This window comes from Cynocephalus volans, chromosome 10 (genome assembly GCF_027409185.1).
Source record: "Cynocephalus volans isolate mCynVol1 chromosome 10, mCynVol1.pri, whole genome shotgun sequence".
Lineage (NCBI taxonomy): Eukaryota > Metazoa > Chordata > Mammalia > Dermoptera > Cynocephalidae > Cynocephalus > Cynocephalus volans.
Window position 1 is genome coordinate 66,948,722 of NC_084469.1, and position 26,437 is coordinate 66,975,158.

Sequence of the window (26,437 nt, forward strand, 5' to 3'; positions counted from 1 at the left end):
CAGGTTCCACTCAGATAAAAACCCACTTTATGAAGGGCCCAGTTAAGATCCTTTATCCCCTGCTCCAGCCCCTGTAGTCCTCTGTCGGTTTCTCTCTACATCTAGTATGGTCTCTGTGTAGGGTCTTTTCATTTTACTAGAGTATCTTGAGAACAGAACAAGTCTCAGCTGAGACATCTGGCATTTTGTAGGTGCCCAACAATAACTGCTGAATAAAATAGACGCCAAAGAGACAGACTGGTGCACCTTGCTGTAGGGAGGGTCCAATCATCACATAAGCAAAAGAGACACTAGAGCAGGAACAAGAAATTGTGTGGGTAGTTTCATCATTATTCTTACCCAACCTGAAGAATTCAGTAGACGATATGACCAAAAGATGACATAGGAAAGTTCATTTTATTATCATTTAATTTTTTAACATTGATATTGATAAAAATGTGATCAACTGAAGGATACTTTAAGTAATAAAATGAACAGCTCCAAGTCTCACAATGACTTTATCTTTTCAATGTTTGTCCGTATGGACACATGTTTCCACATAAATGTGGTTGTGGTGACATACAATCAGGAATTTTGCTTTTTTAAAAAATTACTTATTGATTTTTTACTTCATCTAGTTCTTCAAAGTATTTAAAGCAGATTTTTCTATTCTCTTTTCCATTGTACAATTAAGTGTCCCAGTTCCTATATATCTTCACACCTGCCTTCCTAAAGAATGGGGCCATATGTACAAAATATAGGTTTTTGGTGTCCATTACCTGTGTTAAAGTCCTGGCTGCATTGCTGTCCAGATCTATGCCATTAGATAAGTTGCTTAACCTCTTGAAACATCATTTTCTTCAACTGTAAAATGAGCATAATAAAAATAATTGTATTTATTAAATACTGTTTTTATCAAAATTTTAAAAAAATATTAAGAAGCGGTCTAAGCATGATGCTCAGAATATACTAATATATCAGTGAGTGTTGACAGTATCATCATTGCTGTTATTAGTAGAAGAAAATATCAATTGAAAACAAAACCTCATATTCTGTAAAATAAGGTTAACACATATAATGTGTTTTTTAGTTGTTATTCTGGTCTACAGGGGGATTAAAAGAGATGACATAGTTAACGTGCCCATGTTTCTAAAAATAATTAAACAAATGTCTGGTTATTCAATTATAGGTCAACATGTGTATAGAATCAGAGAGAAATTTACACTAATTTTTAATCACTGTGTAACACTGCCTAATTATGTATCGGATGATGAAAGCTATGGAGTATTTGTGACATCAGGCCAGAGACTATTGTTAGACTAGTAGGATAGAAATAGCTCTAAACACAGTTTGCTCTCTGATGGTGAGCAAGTTATGACTCCATTTGGGCTTTGGTTTTCTCGTCTATGCATCAGGATGGTAGGCCGGACAATTTTCAAGAGCCAATTACAACTCTAAGAGTTTTTGCTTTTTCCTCAAAATCTGCCATTGGCACAGGAATGGATTTCCAATGAAGATTTGCTTTTTCTTTTAGTTGTCCTTCTTACCTTCTATCCCCCAGTGAATATAAATTATTAGAGGGAACTGCAATCATGAAAGTATTTAATATTCCACTGAGTTACCATATTAAAGAAATGTGTAGTTATATAGGAAAGGGTGAACCAAATTTGGAAATAATGTATTTCTATTCCCAAAAATATTCCACTAGGCATTACGGTGACTTTGAGTTATTGTAAAGATGCCTAAAGTATCCCATTAGGGATTAGACTTGATAAACCCAGAAGACACTTTTCAACCTCTGAATTCATGAAAATACTCCTTCCTTACTCTGGAAAGATGTGCCACATGAGGAATTACAACAATTAACTTTTAATTGCACTTAGTCATCTCTATTTTTAAGCCAAAGGGGAGGTAGGTCCTCTCTGCTTTTCTCATGAAGCTGAAGAGAGACTTGGGAACGCAAACAGTGCTGGCTTGTTTCTCTGCAAAACTACAGGGTATGCAATATTCATATATCCAGTCCATACATTGGCCCCTCAGTCTGCCACTCACTGGGATTTATGTACTAGCCACCTGTCATGTGGACAACAGTGGGCCATTATGGTGCTAAAGTTCAGCCCCTCTCAGTTCCAAAGTAAAGAAAAGTAACTGTGTTTACTTTAAATACATAATCAATCATAACCCTGTGAATAACCACTTTTCTATTAATGCCTTCATATATCATCTAAAGCCCTCTTGCTTCTACATAATTCTCTTCTGTCTGGTTCCTTGTCTTTTACTTTACAGTTTCATTCAGGGGATAATATAGAACTGCGGCGATGATAAGTCTTTTTTCCTCTGTATTCTTCGTTTAGGTCCAGTGTTACAAGAGAAATGTTTACTATAAAATAATGCAGGTGGGAAATAGACTGGTAAACACTCTAGCTACAAGGAATTGGTGGAGCAGAAGAAATGGCTTCTGAGGAGTAAGCCCAGGGTTTGAATGTCCACTTTGCCATTTAGTATCTGTGTGACCATAGGCCATCATTACCTTTCTGAATCTCAGTTTTCTCAAATGTGAAATAGGAACCACTGAAGGCTGCTTATGATGACCCAAGAGTAGTTGAATACACAGAGGTTTCTGAGCACTGTGCCCATGGGAAATCCTATTGATATTACTTCTCATTCACTTTGAGTCAGATTTCACATGAATATTTTCCTTTAAGAGGATCATTGACTGACTGACATCCATAGATAATTGAACAACACTGTGAAGAGGCTAAAACCTACATCAGAATCTTATAACAAACAGGTAAGGAAAAGTGGGTGATTAGCTTTGAGAGGAGAAGGCTTAGGGGAGGAGTTAAAACAACTGTCTTCAATTAGAGAAAATTAAAATGATTTGCTTTTTCTACTATTGGGACAAGCCCAAGAATGGGTAGACTATTTTTTAAAGGTGTGTTTTAAGATCCAGCTACTCAAGCAGTCTGCTCACAGAATGGACTGCCTTGTAGGTTCTGAGCTTACTTTTGCTGAAGGAATACAAACATGAGCAGCACAATGGGGGAGCCCAATACAAATTAGAGAGAGAGCTTGATGGTGTCAAAATCTAAGTCATTCGTATGAGAGATGATAATCCTTGACCACACTGTTGACCATAAGAAAAACATCTCATTATTATCCATATTACCTACACTCTTGTAGACAAGAGAGAAGGCTCTACTGTTTATTGAATATGCTATGCACCAGACATTGAATATTCATGTTATTTCAACTTCATAACACCACGTAGAGTAGGACAAGGTACATAGGAGACAATTAGCAAATATCTGTCAAAAGAATAAAGGAATAGATAAATGACCCTCTAAAATGCATTATTATGCACATTTTTCAAATGAGAGAAAACAGTTTACAATAAGAGGTAGCCATTTTGATTGGCTTTTAAAAATGCCTATCATTTAAGAATATCTTTGAGGAGTATTTAACAGCAAAATTCAGAAGTCAAATTTTATTTCTTTTGAGTGGAGAGCTCTGAGCTGCAAAATCAGCAGTTTAGAGAATCCTGAAGTTTATCAAAAGTTAGAATGTCAGCCATCAGCAGACAGGACAAGTACACTAACGAAAACGTATGGCTTTTCATTATTAGGCCAATTTGCACAATGCAACCAGAATTGAGTAAATTGCCACAGCTATGAGATTTGTGTAGAACACTAGGATGATTTTACTGTCACAATTACCATCAATCTTCAATGTTTTGTGTTTACAAATAGGCCTGAGAAAAAGGCAGCTTCCAGCAGGTATAATGTTAATATACTTGTATAAGTAATTAAAGGAAAAAAAAAAAAAAAAAGGCACCTAGACCAGATGCTAAACTGAATGAAATCCATGAGTTGATTTTCTCTTTCCCATAACTAAGAGAAAGTTTATTGACTTCCTGCTGGTCTTCTCTTATCATGCAAAAGAACAGGGCCTCCCAGATTGATTTTTTAAGCTTCTGCTCTGTTCTTAGGAGTCTACTCCAGTGATGATTCTAGGAATAACCCTCCTACAGTCTTCAGTTTAGAACTCCCTAGATCTTTAGCCAGATTAGAAACAGATGCAGAGTCTGTGGAATACACCATAGTTCTCCTGCCCCATGTTTAGCAAACACAAGAGTGAGCCTGGTCCCACACGTTATGGGACTGCTAAAGCAGGAGCCTGCTTACTTACCCCCAAACCATTCCTTTTTTCAGGGGCAGTTAATTTTGCATATGCCAGGGAATTAAAAAAAAAAGAAAAAAACAAACAAAAAGACCTCAAAGAGAGCAAAAGGCAGCTGATAATGAAAAATGGACTTTCATTGTTTTCCTAGTGAAAGTGTGTGCAGAAATTTGGGCACCAGATTGGAAAGTCAGCAGTGAATTGGAGAAAAGGGTTTTTTCAGTCATCTTTTACTTTACTGAGTTCCACAAATGTGCAGTTTCTAATTGGTATGTTGAATGCCTTTCAAAGGTCAGTGGTAAAGTCAACAGTAAATCCTCAGTGACTGTCTTGTCTTGTTGAATTCCACCAGTCTGGATAACTCACCATAAAAAGTTTGAATTTTTCTTGGACATTCAAAAAAGGCATTTTGGACCTTAAACTGCTGTCTTCATTGACCCTTGAATACTTAGCAAGAAATTAAAGAGGATTAGGAAGGGTTTGTATGGATGTATGTGTGCACGTGCACACAAGGTGGCTGGGGAGGGGGGCGCTCCATTTGCTTGTATTTTTTAATCCTTAGCAGGAAAATTAAAGAGGATTAAGGGGCTTTGTGCATGCATGTGCATGTGCACGTGCATGTGTATGGGGGGGGGGCGAAGGCGGACACTGTGTACATTGTTTTTATTATTTGTTTTTTTCAACAAATATCCATGAATGCACTTAATATGTTTCATGCTCTAAAATTAAACACTGGAAATATAGAAATGAAAGAGAAAAATATGTTTCCTTTCTTGAAAGATCTTAGAGTCTATTTGGAGATGCAGACCATACACACAAGTCAACATGAATATACATAAAATAATTGCAAATTATAATTATGACTTGTTCTATACACTATGTGAAATGATGAGCCAACTGTCATTTCTTGATATTAAAAAAGTACTTTGTATTTACCTAAGTGTGTGTGAGAAGACCCTGTGTAACAAAATGGAGAGCTTGAGTCCAGTCCTATAAAGACATGTCTAGAGAAGAACACCGGCAGCATTGTGCAAGCGCAGAAGAGAGGGTGGCTAATTCTTGCTGGGGGAAGTAAAGGCGCTTCCTGGAGGAGGTGGCATTGAGTTGAATCTTGAAAACCTGTGCAGGCACGTGCTAACAGAACATGAACATGTAGAAGCAATAACAGGCAAGGGGGCACATACAGAGATATCATGGTAGGAACGAGTGTGAAATGTCAGGAACTCAAGAGAAATCTGGTAAGTGGTATCAGTATCAAGGGGTATGGGGGAATAAGGATGCGGTGAGATGAGTCTGAATGGGTGAGTTACAAAATTTAATGAAATTTTAATAAAAAACTCAAGAGTATGAACTTTATACTCTAGGTGATGGCAATCCTGAAAGGTCCATAAGTAGCCAAACACCCCATTTATCAGAAATAAAGGGGATGGGGTGACTCTGCATCTTCCTGGTTTAGAGCTGGGGTGGACTATGCAGGTTATTAGAAGCTGATATAAATAGTCTTCATAATTTGGCCCTGGTCACCTTGGTAACCTTGTTCCTCACCATTGGCTCTCTTGGTTCCTCCAAAAATGAGATCAGGTTTCCTTCACTGCACCATCATGGGTCTCTGGACCAGTGCACATTCTGGAGCCTATGTCATCAGCACAGCTCCTGCCTCAGCTTGACTTTTTCTCTCTATATCTGGCTCTTCATTCATCCTTCAGGCTTCAGCTCAGATGTTACTTTCACAGTGTTATTTTATTCAGCAAGTCTGAGTTAGGACTCTTCCCTGGGCTCATCCAGCCCTTGGTGATTTTTCAATGAGGACACATGTCACATTGTATGTTATTGCTTGGTGACTTATCTGCAGTCTACCTCTTCCTCCTTCTCCCTCATCATATACATGTTTAAATTGGGGCATTCATAAGGATGTGGACCCTCTGAATAAGTACATGGGACATTCAAGTTGGTGTATATTCCAAGAGTCACAGAGTTTAACTTAAAAAGACTTAACTTTAATTTAATTTTAAAAATTTACTTACGTTTTATTAGAGAGAAATACATGAATGGTCTTATTAGACAGTTAAAACATACATAAGACAGATACGTGCAATGTATGGCAGTGTGGCTGCCTTTTAAAAAATTTCACCAGCTTTCTGATCCCCAAATGGTGACAGCTGTAGGACATGTGCTGCCCAATCCTTTTCTACCCTTTCAGTGTCTTGTATTCCTGCCATTATGATGAGATTTATAAGGGTCTTTTTCAAAGGAGGGGGATCAGGAAGAGATTTGACAGAGATGTAAAAATAGCTTCAGGGTTGAGGGTCTAGAAACCTCCAAATTGAGCCTCTGTTGAAATATGAGAAGGAGAAGGGAGTGGAGCCAGCAAGGATGCAGTTGTGGAGGAATTTGCTGGCACCTCCATAGCTAGCCCAGCCTGGAAAGTCATCAGCACAGCCCATGCCGCAGCTCAATTTTAGCTATTGTGGGTTTAAAAGCAAATCGAGATTCATCAGTGCCTTGGGGCACTTTGAGGGGAGCAGTAGATTTCTCAGTTAAAATGTTCAGGCAAATTTCAGATAGCCAGGTCAGGACACAGAGGGGTCCAAACCTGCAGGGGCCAAAGGCAGGCACTAAAGCTGAAGTATGGAGTTAAGACTCAGGGCCAGGTGCAGGTGAGTGGTTAGGCCTGAAGATAAGGTATGTGGGGGTGGGGGTGGTGGGGATGGTATGCTCTAGAGCTATTTCAATGAGAATTTGTTATTTGGGTTTGCTTGTCCAGCACCATCTTTTCTTGGTAGTATGTGCTAGCCACGACCAAAGAGGCTGAATAATTTTGTTTTCCTGTCTTGCCTTATATCATCACCACCACCACTACCACTACCACCACACACACACACACACACACACACACACACACACACACACACACACACACCTTTTCTTCTATACTGCATTGCTTGGGTCACTGTGAGGTCAAGGTTGCTCATCATTGAGGCTGATCATTATGGAACAGGTTTACAGGTTTCCTGCAGTCATTAGCCAGTCCCCAGGAAAAGCAATCAATAGTGACAGAGCAATCAGAGGAAGGCTACAGGGGTCCAGACACAAGAAGTCATGCCTGGGTTTAACTCAGAGGTTGACTGCTCTTGTCTTTTGTGCTTTCCACACTGAGTTTAAGACAGGGTTGCTGGACATTACATGACTCCAAAATCAGCAGAACATGGAACATACTTCATGGAGGAGGCATTGGGAACATTCTGAAAGGATCCTTCCTGTCCTAAAGGAACATTTGGTTCCTAAAGGGCCTAGATATAATACAATTGGAAATTCTCATCTACTTTGCCTATCTTTACTTTGTTTGAATTCAATTCTATTGTATTTTGTGGTGATGTATTTATGCTAAAACATTTGATTACACAGAAGAGCTCCTCAGTCATAACTGAGCATTAAATGAGGTGTTAGTGTTTCTCCTTTCTTCAGATACGTTGCTGCATGTTCCTTGGATCATTCCTCTGTCTCTTCTCTGACATCACTGAAGAAGGAACCTAGAAAAGAAAATGTGAGCCTCCCACTTGATTTTCAAGTTTACACTTTTATGAAAATAAAATAGCTTTTTTGTTTGTTTGTTTTGAAAATGACTTTTTAACTCTAATGCCTGGTGTACATGTATAAATCATAAGAGTTTTCCAAGCAGAGATTTGCCCTGATTGTCTGGTATTTTCTCTAGCCCTAGGATCATCAAATCCTTCCTCTTATCTAAATGCTCTTCCTCTTCCTCTCATGGGGTTGGAGATGGAGTTCTTGATCAAGGGCCAGTCAAGGGCCAGAGTTGGTGGTACACAAGTGGGAGAACAGAAAAGACTTATTACCCTCTGAATGGTATTTATGTTCCAACAGCAGTGAGTGGGGAGGCAGAATGAAGTCCAGGTTTAGTGCACTCGCTGTGGAGTGGCAGATTAAGTTCAGGCCTCAGTTTCGCTGCTCACTGGCCATGTGTCTTTGAGCAAATCACTTAATCTCTCTGAATCTGTTTTCTTATCCACCCGGTGGAAGAGGAATGTTGTAAGACATGAACTATTCAGACAGTGTGCATGGTGTTGCAGATGCTAGGCCCACAGTACATGCAGCTTATAGACATGTTTTGGGACCTCAAAGGTGTGTTGTTCAGGGTGGGTGAACCTCAGGGCTGGGGCAAACACTATGGTTAAGAGGTAATGACCTTAGCATGACCATTCTTTGGTGGCACATTGTAAACAGTGCTATCCATTAAGACCTTCCAATTTTCCACTTGCCATAATAAGAGAAAAGTCAACTCTAGGTCACAGAGGTATATTTGGGACCCTAAGGAATCCAGAAAACCCTTCTCTGCTTCTATTTCAAAACCAATAAAATTTTCTGGACAAGAATTTAATTGAGTCATTTTTAGTAACTGCTGTTAATTGACTGGTAGCAGCAAAATATCTCTTCCTTCTTCTGATAAGCAGGTTCCTATTCTTTGGGGCTAAAGGGGAGATAAAATCTACAGGGGATGTGGGTAGAAACATATAAAGCAAAGGCTCTGGGTCTGTAAATTGCAGATCAATGAGACTGAATTCTCCTTAATTTCTTAAGAAAATGTGAAGGTACCCATCTTTACTTGGCTGCTTGTTTTTTGACTTCTCTTGATAAAAATATTAAGGGATTTATATGCACAAGATACCTATGTGGTTATATATGTTTATTGACCCGAGATTATTTTTTTTTGCTGTTTCCATATGGAGAAGAAGGTATGACAAACTCATAATGTCCTGCGTATTAAGCATTAAGCATTAAGCATTAGGGTAGCATGTTCTGAGGCCCATTGTTGGCAGCTGCCACTGTGCCATTGTTCTTTCCCCATAGCTTCCTGCCCCTTTGGCATTTTGTCACCTTAATGACATGACAACAGAAAGAGGAAAAGTGACTTCTGCTTTTTTGATCCAGGTTGACCTGTTCTGATCTGGGGTATCAGTAGGACTGTGGGGGTCAACATTGTAATATGTCTTGTCCGACTTGGTGTTGAACTTTCAACTGTGTTATTGTATGTGCCTCAAAGGCCTTTGTCCAGATGTGGTCTTTATTATAAATGTTTGTCTTGAATTCCTAAACTGAAAGAATTAACTACTCAACTCAAGATTAGACCATACCCTATACATTTTTAAAAACATTTTCTATCTTAATTAAACTAATCGCCATTGTCTTGGAAATCTACTATGTGTCAGACACTTGTTTAAAGACTAAAACATGTTATGTCAAAACTTCACAGCAGCCTATAGAGGCAGATGATATTATGGCTACTTTCTGATGAGAAAAAGAAGGCTCAGGCATTGCTCAATGCCAAATCTGTTGTAAATAGACCCAAAAGAGGTAACGCTGGTAAACCTAATCCAAGCCAACACAGGTGTACCTTTTGTCTTTATGCTTCAGTTTCTGCATGCAGGTTACTCAGAGCCTACACAGGGCTTTTACCAGTTTCTCCTGTGCCTTGGGTTTCTAAGCCAGTCTATGTCAACACTGAGATCATGTTGATCTGTGTCAGAAGCTGAGAGCTTGAGCAAGCCGGAGTCCCCATTGCAGTGAGTGATGGGACCAACCTTCGAACTTGCCATTAATAAACTGAGCTGTTCACATTTCTCTGTGGTATAGCTTGACATTTAGGCTGAAGGTTTGTAATTCCAATAAACAGCTCAAGATGTGATGTGTGTGTGTGTTTGACTGTCACACAATTAAAAGCTAAACCGACGAAACTAAGGCTTTCATTAAAAGCCATCCGCTTTTATTTATTTAGTATTTCGGGGACCTGGAGAGAATACAAATCAGGAATAGGCCTACGGGGGACAGCTTTTTACACACGAGCCAATGATAGCAGTCTAACTACTGGACTGCAGGCAGCCTGATTGTTAGGTTAGAGAAAAAAAAGTGGTCCAACAAATGTGGTCATTTGAAGAAATCAGACATGTGATTATTTTTCCTCCCTACAAAAGTACCCAAGAGATCTACCAGCCCCTTCTTTGATTAATATTGCTTACGGTGGTTGCACACTGCTCAACTTGGCATTGCATTTATCAAAATTTGCCAGAGAAGACAGGCATTGCCCTGGGAGAAGAATGACTTTAATGGGTCCCTGTGCCTTGCAGGGAATATCTGGGTCTCATGAATGCAAGAGGGGCATGCCAGGGTGGTGGGCTCATGGCCTGAACTCTTGTCCTTTCTTATCCTAACCATAAAGCCCCCTAAGCAGCACTTAGGATGAAACTTTCATCCTTAATCTTCCACCTGAGGTAACCTTTACTATACACGGTCTTCAGGGGTCCCAGTCTCTCCTCATTTGCTACTTGGCTTCTGCCAAGGGACAGAACACAGAGAAAGTCTTCAGAAAGAGCCTTTTCAACCACTTGTTTCTAAATGCTGACCCCAACTCTCTGCTGTTGATTCATCTGGGGATATAAATATAAATAAAATACAAATATAAATAAAAATATAAATATAAAAATAAAAAATATAAATAAAAATAAAATGCACATTCCTAGGCACTAACCTTAGTGTCTCTGATTCAGTGTCAAAAAATAAACAAACAAAAAACCCCAAAAAGCAACAACCCCCCCCCCCCAAAAAAACACAGGTGATTCTGATAATCAGTTTTGTGAAACACTGATTTCTAAATGTCATGATTACCTTGTCTCTAGGTGCTTTACCTTTGGCCAGGTTGACCCCTGAGCTAAAGGATCATTCCCTGGAAACCTAAATGTGAGATGTGAGAGAGGTCTTTGTAGTACTCTTATTACAAACCTGAAATATATTGTCCTAGTCTTCACAGAATTGTGCTAAATGGGATGGCAGCCAATAACTTCAACGTTAACTGAAAGTTGCTCTGAAAGCTCAAAGAATGAATTCAACATCTGCACTTGCAGTAAAATTTTGGCAGATAACATTGACCTTCATATTTTCCTGTGTCCCTTTCATAATGGCCCAGAAAAGAAGTTTCATTCAGACATTAAGTTTCTTCTATGACTCAGTTACAGAATTGAGATTTCTCATCTCATTTGAACTGAACCGTGTTTCCTTCTTTATCTGGGATGCTAGGGAGCTCAGAATCCTATTTTAGAATTAATCACAGAAACATTATAACCCTTATAATTGCTACATCTATATTTTTTCTTTGCTTTTTGTTTTTCTCAATTATTTTGCTTTTAAAATTCCAACTCAATCAGTGTCATTTTAATACAACATTTGAAAACTTTCTTAGGAAAAATTTTTGAAATATGAGGATTTGGAGATTATTGTATGACAATTGTAAGAGGAGTACAGGTTTTCAAGTATTCTCCTAGAGGCAAAGTAAATATTAGATGGTTCCATACTTTCTTCCTTTCTTTGGTCTGCTGCAATGTTTCCTGCATTAAACTACTTCTCATGCTCTTCAAAAAACCAGCCACGCAATTGGATGAGTTTTTCTCCAGCACCCAAGTTTCATCATAGATCTTCTTACATTGTGAATATTATCCATCAGCATGAGCTACGTTTCTTATATTTCTAGGTTCACGTACATAAAACTTTAAAATTATATAGGTCTATAGATTTCTCTTATTACTTTTTATATTCAAATCCATTAATATGAAAAATTTCAAAGCCATTTTAGATTGGAAGTAATTCAGCCAGACATGGTTTGAATATGAAGTCTGATTTTGGTTGGCTAGAAATATTGAGAGAGGGCTGCATGTGGTTGTTCTTATTTCAAGAGCCTGGCTAAACTCACAGCCATAAAATTCACCATCTGCAGAATTGCCTCTCTTTATGAATCTAAAATGCTCACTTAGGCCAGAGTTTAGACATGGGGACAAAGCCCTTCTGACCTTTTTCCAAATAACCTTGCCATGCAAATAAACAATATATGAATAAACACAATAAAACAAAAGAAAAGCAAGCTAAAAATAAACTCTGGCAGTGAAATTTATAATTTAATTCAAGAAGTAAATTTCATAGGCTTTAAATATGCCCAAATCATTATTCCTATTAATCCTATTTATAGGAATTAATTTAATAAATTATTAGTGATATCCCAAAAAGAGGGAAAAAAGCAAACTATACATAACAATTTTATTGTAGTGATATTTGTAATATCAAAGTTTTAGAAAAATCTCCATATTCAGTGAAGTAGGTGTGGTTACCAAATTTAATATATGTCCATTGATTAATGCTTAGAGACAACAGGGCAATGGTGCTGTGAGTGAATAATTTTTCATGTCCGCAGCTCAGAAATTTAAATTCTTCATTTAGCTATATTAAATTAGAGGAAATTATTTTATTGTGCTTCAATGAGTTTAATTTAACATGATAGAAAGGGGGATGAACATTTCTTGAGTATTTGTTATCCAACTGTTTGCTACATCCATTTTGTGATGACGTCTTCACAAAACATTTCAAAGTATATTTCTTAGTTGTCACCAGACTGAGGGTTAAAGCAGAGTCACAGTAACTTTCTAAAGCTGGAATTTTTTCCCTATGTGGATGAACCCACTGGGTTAAGGTGTTCCAAGCCCTCCCTAAATATTTCCTGGGAGAACTGAAATGCGGCGTGTCTACATATGTGGGCTCCACCAAGTGACTTGAGCTCATGTAGCATCTCCTAATGTCCTGGCTTCTGTGGCTTGTGATGCTGCTGCCCACTGAAAACCCCTGTTGTGTGGTGCTGAGGGTGCTGGCCCTGGCACTAGGCCACCATTGTCCATGACTGCTGAAGCCACAGATCCTAATCTGCTCAATGCTTCATGGAGATTTGAGGGAGCCAGTGCTTCAGCTTTAAGTAAACTTCCTCTTTCCTTCTCTCTCTCTCTTTTCGAAAAATAACACATACAAGGGCACTTCAAAAAGTTCATGGAAAAATAGAATTGAAATATAATACAAATCTTTCCATGAACTTTTTGAAGTACCCTCATGCAGACAAGTGCATGGATCCTAAATTTAGAACCCAAATAAGTTTCACGAAATGAAACATCTGTGTAACCACCACGTGGATCAAGAAATGGAACATCCCAGCACTCCATTTGTACCCCCTTCCAGTCACCTGCTTAATAAGGTAGCCATTATTCCCACATGTATTGCCATCAATTAATTTGGCTTATTTATGAACTTTGTGTAAATGAAATCATAAAGCATATTCATCATTCTACTATTGATGGACATCTAAATATTTCCAGTTTGGGCCCACTATGAATTAAGCTGGTATAAACATTCTTTCACTTAATCCAGTCTTTAGATTTCACTTGCAGTGAAAGCTTTCTTGAAAGCCCCTCACCTTAGTGAGGTGGTTTCCAACCTCTCTTCAGCCCTGTGCCTACTATACAACATAAACCCATAAGTCATCACTCTGCAGTAATCATGGCTTTCTAGAGCAATGGGTCACAAAAGGAGGGAGAACATTTCACTAGGCATGTCCTTTGAAAGAATCTTCCAGGAAAGTACCCTCTCTGTTGGATTGGGTTGAGACATACACAATAGATTAAGACTCGGGGGAGTCACACCAGGAGGGTGCCCAGAGGGATAAGCACTGTGCTTCTCTCCAAATCCCCCTTCCCTTGTTCCAAGTGACCTATGGGTGGGCCTCACCTTTCTCTCCTGTGGGTAAGGTCCCTTCTCCAGGGTTCATGGCAGTACTCTCCCCACTAGAACTAGAATAAATATAGCTTTGACTCAAGCCAGGACTCCTGGTCAGTACTGAACATGGGTTCAGGTAAGAAAAAAGTAAAGAACAAAGCAAGTCAGTTATTTGTAGATGCTGACATTCACTAATCCTCGGTGAGATCAGTATAGCAATGGAATTCTCTACTTTTGCATAAAACAATGATTCCAATAATAACAGGAAAAAAATTATTAAACATTTGTTGTATGCAGGCACTGTGATACATACTTAATAGAAGTATATCATATACTCCCCAGCAGTTATATGAAGTAGATACCATCATGTCCATTTTCCAGATGAGAAACTGTGGCTTTAAGAGTCTAAGTAACCTTCCTAAAGTCACTCAACTAGTACGTGGTAGAGCCAATAGGTAAATATCAGTTTGCATGACTTTAAAGACCATAGTCTTATCCTCCTGCTACTTTGATTTCTACTGAGGGATAGCTAATAAAATGCTTTTTAAAAAACATAATGAAATGCAATGAAGCCAAGCACCAAGCTTCAGTGCAACTAGTGTGCAAGGTTATATTATATGAGAGGAGAATGTAGTGAATGATGATTGCACAAGTCTGTTGTGTACCTGATCTTTGCTGCACAGTGATGACAGCATGCTTATCCATGTTACAGTTGGAGGAGGCAGAGTCCATATTAATGGGATCATGGCACCTTCTCCACAAAGTTACACCAACAGGCCTGGCCTGTGCTGACCCTGCAACATATAAGTCAGGCTGCTAACAGGAAACACACGGTGATTTCTGACTTGCTTTCAAGTCCACTATTATCCAATGTCAGGAATGATCCTCATTACCATTTCAGAGACAGAGCTACCAGGTTGCAACTCTTTCTCCCTCCTGCTGATACAGGAGGTAGGAGGCAAGTCTTTCTTCCCTGGGATTGATGACTGCAATTTGTCTGTCTGGGGCTTCCACTGCTGCTCGGGCCAGCAGCATCCAGGCCTAAGAAGCCCTCCTGATGCTTCTGAGTCAGCAGATTGCTTCTGGGCTGGCCACACTTCAGTGCCTTCCCATTAAATACTGTATTGATTTTAGGGCCTTCTTACTTCCATGAAGTCTGGGACCCTAAGTTGGCTGGGATAGGAAACAGGGAGGAAGGATATAATGAGGAAAGCTGCTCAGCAGGTTTGCACACATGGCCTTAAGCTATCTGATGCTACTGATTTATTTTATTTATTTAACAAATGTAATAAGACATGGATGCTTCCAGTACAACAGAGGACTCAGTGGGAGGAGAGACCTAGGGATGAACCAGTGAACATGAGGATTAAATTTATGGGCAACAGAAAAAGGAGTTGCATTAAAAAGGAATAACAAGGGATCAAATTTGTGAAAAACAAGTTGCATTAAAAAAGAACAAGGTGTCAGTCGGATAGAATTCCATTCCCCTTTGCAGAACTACTCTATCACCTCTCACCTGGACTACTGAAGTCAGCACCATGCATCTCTTTCTACGTCCCTCTCTATGTTCCCTCTTACTTAATTCTCCCTGCACTTGTCAGACATCCTTTTTTAAAAAATTACAGTTATAAAAATACCATTTCAATCATTTTAAAGTATACAATTCAGTGGCATTCAATACATCCTCAGTGTTTTGTAACCATCACTGCTAATTTCAGGACTTAGAATCAGGACTCTAATTCCTCACCCCAAAAGGCCTTGCCCCCACTAAGCAGTCACTCCTCATTCTGCCTCTCCCTCAGCCCCTGGTAACCACTAATTTGCTTTCTGTCTCAACAGATTTGTCTATTCTGGACATTTCGTACAATGTCCAGACCATGAATGGACAATGCAATGACCACGAATCATACAATATGTCGTCTTTCGTGTTTGGCTTTTTCCATTTAGCATAATGCATTTGAGCTTCATCTAAGTTGTAGCATGTGAAGAAATTAGAGCCCTCATACATTGATGGTGGGAATGTAAAATGGTGCAGTCACTATGGAAAAATTTGGCATTTTCTTAATAAGTTAAACATGTAATTACGACATGACCCAGCAATTCCACTGTAAGGTATATACCGAAAAGAACTGAATAAAGGTAGTCAAACAAAAATCTGTACATGAATGTTCATAGCAGCACTATTCATAATAGCCAAAAGGTGAAAACAACCCAAATATCTATTACCTGATGAATGGATAAAGTACGTGGCATATTCACATGAGAGGGATCTTAACAAGTCCTGTCATGTTCCTGCTCAAACCCTTCAGTGACTTTCCACTGCATTTTATGTTCAATTGGAATGCACTGTCCATGGATACAAGGTCTCAGGTCATGTAGCCCATCTTACCTTTCAACTTGGTCTCACACTTTTCCTCCCTCTTCTCACCATCCGCTCACCTTGATCTGCAATTTCTTAAAGACACCAAGCCCCTTCCAGACTCAGGGGATGCTATGTTCTGTTTTCTAACTCCTCAGATTCGCCTAAACTATCACTTGTGTTATTTTTTCTATTTCCATGCCCTGTTAGTTTCCCTTAAAACTACTTCATATTGTTAATTATTTGTAGATATTTTTTAATGTCTGTCTTCCCAAGCTCTCTGTGGTTGGACGACTATGTCTGACTTTCCATTACAAGGTACACAGTGCCTGAAACTGTGCTGGGCATGTAGTAGTTGCTCAATAAATAGTTGCAGCATGCATGAATAAATACTTTAGATAAGTTTTGGTGAATGGGTGACTAATTAGACAATAACATCTATGGAATATGTGGACATCTAGGAGATCAAGATCAATCAAGATTTGGGGGCTGGTTTATTAGCTGGAGAAGCACAGTCAGCATCTAAGTAGAGGAGCAATGACAGTTCAATGGAAGAAAAATTTTTTTAAAAAATTGTGGTGCTTTTAAGATACAGCATGGGCTGCAGATTTTAGTGAAGCATCAAGGTGGACACTGGCCTTGAGTGGCCAGTTATGAAGAGAAATTAAGCACTGTGGGCAGGAGAAGGGGAGCAAGCTCTACCAACTCAGGCCTTCTCGGGGTCTCAGTACAGATGTTTCAAGTCACATTCACAATGGTGAACATTTATGCTGTTATTCATAAAGACTCTGCTGTGGTTTGGATGTCCCCCAACAATCATGTTGGAACTTAACCTTCAATATGGTGATGGGAGGTGAGGACTTTAAGAGGTGATTAGATTGTAAGAACTATGTCCTCATGAATGTATTGATCCATTCTTGGAGTTATGGGTTGATGGTTTAATGGATTGTCATGGGTGTGGTTCTAAGGGCTTTATAAGGAGAGCGAGTGAGAATATTTGCTTGCTTGTTTTTGACATTTTGTCCCCACATGACACCCTGCATCTCTATGGGATGCTGCAGAGAGTTCACACCAAGAAGGCTTTCACCAGATGTACCCCCTGGACCTTGGACTTGCCAGCCTACCAAACTGTAAGAAACAAATTTCATTTTCTTTATAAACTTCTTAGTTTCAGGTATTCCATTATGAGAAACAGAAATGTACTTATACAACCTCTTACTACAATTTTGAGATAAGTGTGTTTATCTTTTATTTCAGTTGTTCCTAGGGTTCCAGGTAAGTGGACTTTTTTCCCCAGTGATGCTCATGCAGTAACTATATTGGGGGGAGTATGAAATACTGTCCATATGGAATTGCTAATAAACGTGTATTTGTCTATTTCTATAACATCTATGTAGGTAAGTTTGTATGTATTTATTAGCAAGTATTTATTGCCTGCCTGCTGCAGTTCAGACCACCTGAAATGAAATCACCTTGAGATTTTTTTTACTAAATTAGGTTCCTCATAGGTCCCAGACCATCATATTAGAATCTACAGCCTAGGTGCTCATGAGGCCTATGCTCTGTGTTTTCCACCAGTCTCCCAGAGATTTTCATGCATGGCAGAGTCTGAGCATCACAGGTTTTCTTTGTACACTATCCTAGACAAGATGGAACAGTCTTTAATCTCCAACATCCATCACTTGTAGAGAACCTAATGTCCTTCCTGTGGGGGAACTTTGGGGCTCTTTCTGAGTACTCTTCCTCTGCTTCACCCCATCTGCCTGCCTACACATTGCCCTCACTGTTCCATGAGCTCCCTGGGGGTGTCCTGTGCTTCCCTCTACACCCTGCCCTGTACCCCTCTTTGTGCTCAGCACCTCAGACTGAGAGTGGCATTTCAGTGTGCACTCAGGAGATGTTGAAGATCAATGAATCAATTAGTTTATCAATAGGCTGCCAATAGCCAAATAGAGAAGTGTGAGTATAGGGGAGGAAGCAAATGTCACACATACTGAGGAGGGAGGACAAGGACTTAGCAGAGGTGGTTAAGAAATTGGGCAAAGGCAGTACTTAGTGTGGGACTGAGAAAGAAAGCAGAGAGGGCCACATTTACAAATTCAGCCACCGTAGTTGAGCACACTGTCCTATCTCTTGACGGAAGAGGGTTTCCACTTGTCTGGACTACAGTCAATGACAAGAGCTGTTCTTAAACTAATCTATCACAGTGGTTAGGAGCAAGAGCTCAGCATGGCCTGGTTCTGAATCCTGGTCTGGATGAGGTTTTAGCATCCGAGTCCATTTGCTCCTCTATACAATGATGGTAGTGCCTCCACCATGGGGCTGAGTGTGGCTCTGTGAGTTGATGCACACAAAGTGCACAGCACAGGCCCTGCTCAGATGCTGCCTGTGGGAGCGGTCAGCCACTGCTGCTGTCACCATGGTGTCTGTTTGGGGCACTGTGGGGAAACTGAAACCCTTGGATTCTGCCTCTATGCTACTGCCTACATCTCCTCCCCCCAATATAAGAAGATCTCCTTATATTTCTTTTTACTTGCTGCTACAAGAGATTTGCTTATAGCCCTCCACTTATACTTGTGCCTAAGGCTTACTGTCTTAATTTGGTCTTTACTTCATTTTTCAAGTTTATGTAATTATGTTCTCAGCTCCAGGTTTTTTTGTTTGCTTTTATTTTGTTTTCCCAGATGCCCTTGTGAACAGTGTGTGGAGTGGGGAACTCACCCACGGCCCCTCTTCCTGGGAGTGACAGTAACAAAGACATGGGACTGTCTCCTGCTTGTCTCCAACAGCCACTCCTGCTCTTTTGTCTTTCTGAGACTTGTGTCCAGGAAGGGTTTGCTTTCATCTTTAATTTTTTAAACCAGGTGATCTCACCGTTAAAAGAGCCCCACTGGACAGCTTGCCAGATGGTGTTGTTGTGTGTTTTGTCCAAGTTTGCGTGTGATGGAAATGAGCACTAGACCAGGAATTAAGATGCAGTAGACAGAGTTCAGCCCAACAACCTATTGGAAAGGAGAGAGGACTCATCCAAAGATGGCATGATGACTTAGTAGCCAAATCAAGTTTCAAATCTTAGGGCTTGATGTTCTTGGTGCTATGAGAAGCATGGTGATTTCTAGTCTTGTTCATAGGGATTACTACAGAAGAGCAAAAAGAGGTTGAAAGATATGTGTCCGAATGAAAGCTCTGCCACTTACTGAGTATTACCTTAAGCAAGCCATTAAACTTTCTGACCCTTGGTATTTTTATCTATAAAGAGAAAGTAACATTTTTTACTTGATAGGGTTGTGGTGAGAATTAAATGACTTATTGTGAGATTTGAATAAGATTATATGTGTAATGCACTTTTCATAGCATTGTCATATACCTGATAATAATAAATAGCTATTACTGTTATTATTATTAGCACTCATAGAGACTCCTTAAGTCTATGGTGTATTATGACTTGTGCTTGGCCTGGGTCTGAATCCCAGCTCTGCCACCAAATAACTAAGGGATCATAGACAAGTGGCATAGCCTTTCTTTTCAGATTCCTCTTCTGTCAAATGGAAACAAAAACTTTTTCTTTGCTCTTGGAATTATAACAAGGCTTAATAAAATTATGATTGTTAAATAACCCCCTGCCCCTCTAAACATTCTTTAAAAATAAATGCTAGTTAGGTAGATACTGATATTCAACGCTCAGTAATGGTTGCCCAGACTTAGCCTTCTCTGGTACTGATATTGTATGAAGTTGTTTTATTTTGTGTAGCAAAAGAGCAAATGCTGGTTCTACAGTGCATGTTAAGCCAACAAAATATATCCACAGGTGTATTTCCATTGTCAGAAACTATGGAGAGGGAGAAAAATATTAACAACACTTTCATAATAGTTATCCCCCAAGAGTTGACAAAGGTGACTTATAAACAAGGGTGTTATTGCTTCTGCTGGCAGAGGCTCTCCTGCCCCTCTGTTTCTCCTCCAGGGCATGTGACGGGCTGAAGTTCATCCCAGCTCATGACCCTCCATTATTGCTAATGGTGAGAATTGACTAGACTAGGTGAACCAAAATGTGATTATTCCATTTTTTAAGAAAAGTATGTCCCATGGTCATATCTCCCTTGGGGGGCCCCTTTCATTCATTTTTTAATGAAATACTCGGGCAGAGAAATTGCTTCTCTGCACACTCCTTTTTGTTTCTCCAGCATGGTGAAAAAAATGGTTTAGGGTCTGAAGGCATAATTTACTGACTTCATTTAAATTCGGCTGGAGGTGATGCTATTTACACAGCTGGTTTTGTGCTGTGCCTACCTGCCTACTCCTTGCCATATCACAGAAGGTGAACTCCAAGTCTCCAACTCCCAGCTTCCTTATTAGGAACAGTGAGTCTCTTCTAACCTTGTTGGTTTAAACATGTGTGAATAGAATGAAAGCAGAAATGGTTGGTGAGACTGAGTTGGAAAAAAAAATCAATGAATCTGGACTCAGAACACTGGAGTTTGAATACTGAATATGATTAAAGTTCCAAAGAATAATCACTGGGACCCTCTCAGTTCATTCATTCTTCTTTATTCATTTGTCCAAGGAATAACCATTGAAGTAGACACCCTTCCAGATACTGGGGATGTGTCAGTGAGCAAGAAAAGCAGAGCCTCTGCTTTCTGGATCCTGCACTAAGAGGGGGCACAACGAACAGCCCTCAAGTCAGTAAATATAGGGTCAAGTCTGTAAAATATGTTTTGAAAGAGATAAACCAGGTAATAGGTGAGAATGACATCAGACATGACTTTAATTGAAGTGGCCCGCATACTGCTTTTAGAGGAGGAAACATGTGGGCTGAGACATGAAGGATGCCAATGAGTCAGAAACAGGATGAGCTGCTAAAGCGAGCATCCTGGCAGGAGCGACAGCAGATGCAAAGTCCTGGGAGTGATGAAGCCACTGAAATTCAGTTGACCAGAAAGAGGTCAGGAAGCTGAGCTCTGGGGAGAAGTTTTGCACAGCTGAGCAGGAGCTGGAACATCTAGTCATTTGCAGACCGTGCTAAGCAGACTGGAGTTTCTAGAGTGATTCTCAAACATGGCTGTGCTCTGGAACACTTGGCGTATTAAAAAATATCTGGTTCCTCCATCAGGCATTCTGATTTAATTGGTCTGGGTGAGGGCCTGGGCATCAGGATTTTAAATTTACCAGGATTCTAATGTGCAACCAAGATTGAAAACCACTGTTGTAGATCAACAGAAATTAACTGAAGGGTTAAGAGAGAAATAGTGATCACGATTAAATTGGGAACATCACTTAGTTATTTTCCTCTTTGTTTTTTTTAGCAGTGCATAGTAGATGCTAATCAAAAGGGTAGCACTACTGAAATTTTTTTAAAGCATTTTACAGTTTTAAAAAACACTTGGCTATTTCATTTCTCTGGGGGAAATGTAATATATATATATATATATTTTTTTTCTTTACAAATTTATACAAATTCTTTATTAGGAGGAAAAAATGAATGAATTTCTTTACGTAAGAAAAAAGAGTAGTTATTTCCATAAACAAAAAAGGTGGAATATACATAACAGGTGAGAGATACCCAGAGCTTGCCACATAAGGCAGTAAGAAAATCTCAACAATTAACAAAAATTTATTTTTCGATAACCGATTAATCACAGAACAAATAACTCAATAAAAAGTAAAGCTATCCACATATTTAGATGGAGAAAAATTATATTTCTTACTGACAAGAAAAAAACTACTTCCTATTAAATTCTGTACTATTGCTTAAAGAGTAACTATGGAATTCTCATTGCAGTGATTCCTTGCAAAAAAAAGTGGAAATTGAAAATCCAGAGGACCTCTTAAGAATAAGCACCTAATAAACACAGCAGATTTATAACTTGTTAAACGTTTGATTCATTTGAATTTTCTCGAGCATGATACAACAATAAATCTGTGTCAGGCTTTCCACATTATTTGAATTCAGTGTTTTTTTCCAGTGAAAGTTTTCACAAAACTTTTGAAGTAATTATTAAAATTTAAAAATTTCCTATTTTTTACAAACTACTGGGGTTTCAATCCAGTACGCATTCTTATAGGTCCAACTACACTGTGTTGTCATGTGTCTTTGAACGGATAGCAGAGGAATGAAAGCATTTCCACATTCTGTGCATAGATATTTTCTCCAGAATAAGTTCTTTCATGTCTTCAAATGTTACTGGAGCAGAAGGCCTTACCACATTTTTACATTTATAAGGCATTTCTCTAGTGTGAGTCCTTCAATGTTTTCAAAAAATATGAAAAAACTGCAAGCTTTACAACATTTTTAACAGTCGTCGGGTTTTTCTTCCATGTGAGTACTTTCATGTTCTTGAAAGCAACTGGGAAAATTGAATGCTTCACCACTTTATTTACATTAAAAGGGTTTCTCTTCAGTATGACTCCTTACATGTTTCCAAACATTACTAGAAAATCTGAAGCCGTTACCACATTTTTTACATTTATACATTTTTTTCTCCAATATGAATATTTTTTATGTATTCAAAGAAAACTGGAACATCTAAGGCTTTACCAAATGTCTTACAGTCATAGGATTTCTTTCCAGTATGAGTATTTTCATGTTTTCTAAGGGAAAAGAAACATTTGAAGGCTTTACCACATCTCTTACATTTATAGGGTTTTTCTCCAATGTGAGTTCTTTCATTTATTTGAAAGGAACTAGAAAATCTGAAGGCTTTACCACATTTCTTACATTCAGAGTGTTTTTCTCTACCATAAGCTCTTTCATGTATTCAAATGCAACTGAAACATCTGAATATTTTACCACATTTTTTACAGTCATAAAGTTATTTTCCAGTGTGAGTCCCTTCATATATTTGAGGAGAACTAGAATGTCCAGTGCCTTCACCACATTTTTTACAATAAATATATGATTTTTTGCCAGTGTGAATTCTTTCAAGTATTCAAAGGGAATTGGGAAATTTATTTATTTATTTTATTATTTTTTTTTTAATTTTATTTTTTCGATATACATTGTGGCTGATTATTGCTCCCCATCACCAAAACCTCCCTCCCTTCTCCCTCCTCCCCTCCCCCCCAACAATGTCTTTTCTGTTTGCTTGTCGTATCAACTTCAAGTAATTGTGGTTGTTATGTATTCTTCCCTCCCCCCGGTTTTGTGTGTGTGTGTGTGTGTGTGTGTGTGTGTGTGTGTGTGAATTTATATATTAATTTTTAGCTCCCACCAATAAATGAGAACATGTGATATTTCTCTTTCTGTGCCTGACTTGTTTCACTTAATATAATTCTCTCAAGGTCCATCCATGTTGTTGCAAATGGCAGTATTTCATTCGTTTTTATAGCTGAGTAGTATTCCATTGTGTAGATGTACCACATTTTCCGTATCCACTCATCCGATGATGGGCATTTGGGCTGGTTCCAACTGTTGGCTATTGTAAAGAGTGCTGTGATGAACATTGGGGAACAGGTATACCTTCGACTTGATGATTTCCATTCCTCTGGGTATATTCCCAACAGTGGGATAGCTGGGTCATGTGGTAGATCTATCGGCAATTGTTTGAGGAGCCTCCATACCATTTTCCATAGAGGCTGCACCATTTTGCAGTCCCACCAACAGTGTATGAGAGTTCCTTTTTCTCTGCAACCTCGCCAGCATTTATCGTTTAGGAATTGGGAAATTTAAATGCTTCCTTACGTTCCTTACATTCATAGGATTTCTCTCCACTGTGACTTCTTTCATGTCTTAAAAGGGAACTGGAAAAACTGAAACATTTACCCATTTTTTACATTCATAGGGTTTTTCTCCAGTGTAAGTCTTTTCATGTATTCAATAACAACTGGAAAAACTGAATTCTTCAGCACATTTCTTACATTTGTAGGGTTTCTGTCCAGTATTAGTTCTTGCATGTATGTGAAGGTAACTGGAATAACTGAAGCCCTTCCCACAGTTTTTACATTCATGGGGTTTCTTGCCAGTATGATTTCTTTCATGTATTTGAAGGTAGCTAGAACAGTAAAGCCTTTACCACATTTTTTACATTCATAGGGCTTTCTCTAGTGTAAGTCATTTCGTATATTCAAAGACAATGGGAAATTTTAATGCTTTCCTACAACTTTTAAATTTATAAGGTACCCCACCAATGTAAATTCTTTTATATATAGAAAATAAACAGAATAAAGCAAAGACTTTCCCACATACCACACATTTATGAGGTCCATTTCCAGTGTGTGTTACTGTCACCAAAGGAGAGGGTCTGGGGTATGTCAAACCACTGACCTTTTGACCCTGTCCCCTACCAGGTTCTTGACTCCACCACAGGAAATAATTCAAGAGCAGAATCAGAGTAGAAAGTGAAAGAGAGTTTAACAGAAAGAGTAAAGAGTACACACTTCACAGGCAAAGCGCAGAATGACTCAAAAGTGAGTAGCTGCATTGTTTTTCCCTGGCTTCTACCTTTAATCATTGGCTACCTAACATTTCATTGCTGTCTCTGAATATTTAACTAAGGTGGTGTTCCCAGGTTATGTAACACTTATGGAACCCCTTGTCTGCACATGCTCTACCGTGGACATTGATCAATTAAATTTGATCAATGCCTTTTGCTGTCTCAATCTCTCCTTGGGTGCTAAAAATAGGTGCAACATGCAACAGTAACTCAGGGCCCAGAGGAAGGGCCTGAGACTTTGGTGAGCGGTTTGAGACAGTGGAGAGGCCTGAGACCCCAGACTCTGGGAAACTGAGCATCTCCTGTCTCATTACCATGTGCCTTTGAACATCTGTGACAGAAACAAAGGTTTTCCCACATCATTTACATTTATGTGCCTTCTCTCCATATTTCTTACACTTATATTTGTGAGCAGTGTAGGAAATGATACACATATGAGGGGATGAATGACATATGAAGATTTTCCCACACATACTGCATTCACATGGTTTTACTCCAGTAGAAATTTTCTTCCGATTAGAATTTGGAATCTGGCTGAAGGATTCTCCACACTGACAACCTTCTTTACTTTCACAGAGTCTCTCTACCATGTGACTTCTTAGATTGCTTTCATGATTTCTGTACTGATCTTCATTGTCCTGGTCTTCCCATTTGTTTCTTGTAGAAGCCGGGTTTCTGAAGGTTTTCCACATCACATCTCTGTAGAGTTTCTTTTGGGAAGGATCTAGCAAAGCCCACTCCTGAGTGAAGTTCACAGGCACATCCTCAAATGCCATTGAGTACATTTCCCAGAGTCTGGGGTATCCCAGCATCTTCCCTGAGGATCTCCCAATACCTGTGGGTCACAGGGCAACAGAGACTGCAGCAGAGTCACCTGGGACTCCTGGAGCAGAGGACATGGAACTATTGGAAATATACATCTTTAATGGATCAAAAGTCTACTTGACACTCAAATTATTTTCCTAGCTGAAGTCAAATGCATTGGTCTGAATATATCTTCCCATATCAGTTTGGGTCATACAAGGCTCTATGTATCCATTGGCTTGTCAGGAAGCCTGTGAATGCTTACAGTGGAGGTGGAAAAGCTTTCTTTTGATTCTTCTGGTGGGTGGGGCTCTCACAGAGACACCAGGAGAATATGTGGGAGACACACCATATTCAGAGAAGAGGGCTGTCCTACAAAGCCAGCCACCTGGATTTCTTTTCAGGCAATTGCATCCCTTTTAAGCCTTAGTATCCTCAATGTACAGTGGGAGCAAGAAGGACAGAATCAAGGTTTCCAAAAGTAACCACTGAGAAACTAAATGAGAGGGTTTTGCATACTTTACATCAGTGGTTCTCAGACTCAGACAAGCATTCAAATTCCCTGGAGGGCTTGTTAAAATGAATCTCTGTGCTCTACCCCCAGAGCATGATTCCACAGGTCTAGGATAGAGCCTGAAATTGCATTTCTAAAAAGTTCCCAGGTGATGCTATTGCTGCTGGTCCTCAGACCACACTTTGAGAACCACAGCTTTAAAGTATAGGTGATTATAAAGAACACTTGTTGAAACAAAGAAGGCCACAGGGTTGTGATAGAGCTGATGACTTTTAATTCTCTCTCTCTCTGTCTCTCACTTCTCAGACCTCTGATTATTATAGACTTTTATTTTTTCCTAATGAAGTTGTCAATGCAAGCTCTGACTGCAATGACCATCGTCCCCAAGCAGCCTTAGTTTTATGAGCAGACAAGGGACACAACCAGTTATCCTTTGCCTGCATCTTGCCCTGCTCTGGCCTTCAGAAGTCACACAAAAGCCTTTGGGAAATATCTCCACTTGATGCCTTGGGTCCAGAAGGAAGCCAGTAGAATAAAAAGCATGATCTTGCATATCCTAAACCTGGGTGGACCTCT

At 39.3% G+C, this 26,437-nt stretch overlaps 1 protein-coding gene across 1 annotated transcript in view; it reads right to left on the reverse strand.

Annotated features, from left to right (window-relative positions):
• The window catches only part of LOC134387436 (zinc finger protein 124-like), a 51,845-nt gene extending 26,490 nt beyond the window's left edge, over positions 1–25,355 (reverse strand). The window contains exons 1-2 of the mRNA XM_063109907.1: positions 25,139–25,355; positions 23,793–23,839 (exon numbers count right to left, since the gene is read on the reverse strand). Of these exons, the coding sequence (XP_062965977.1) occupies positions 23,793–23,839; positions 25,139–25,355 (264 nt within the window). The remainder of the gene's footprint in view (positions 1–23,792; positions 23,840–25,138) is intronic.
• Positions 25,356–26,437: the final 1,082 nt, after the last annotated feature.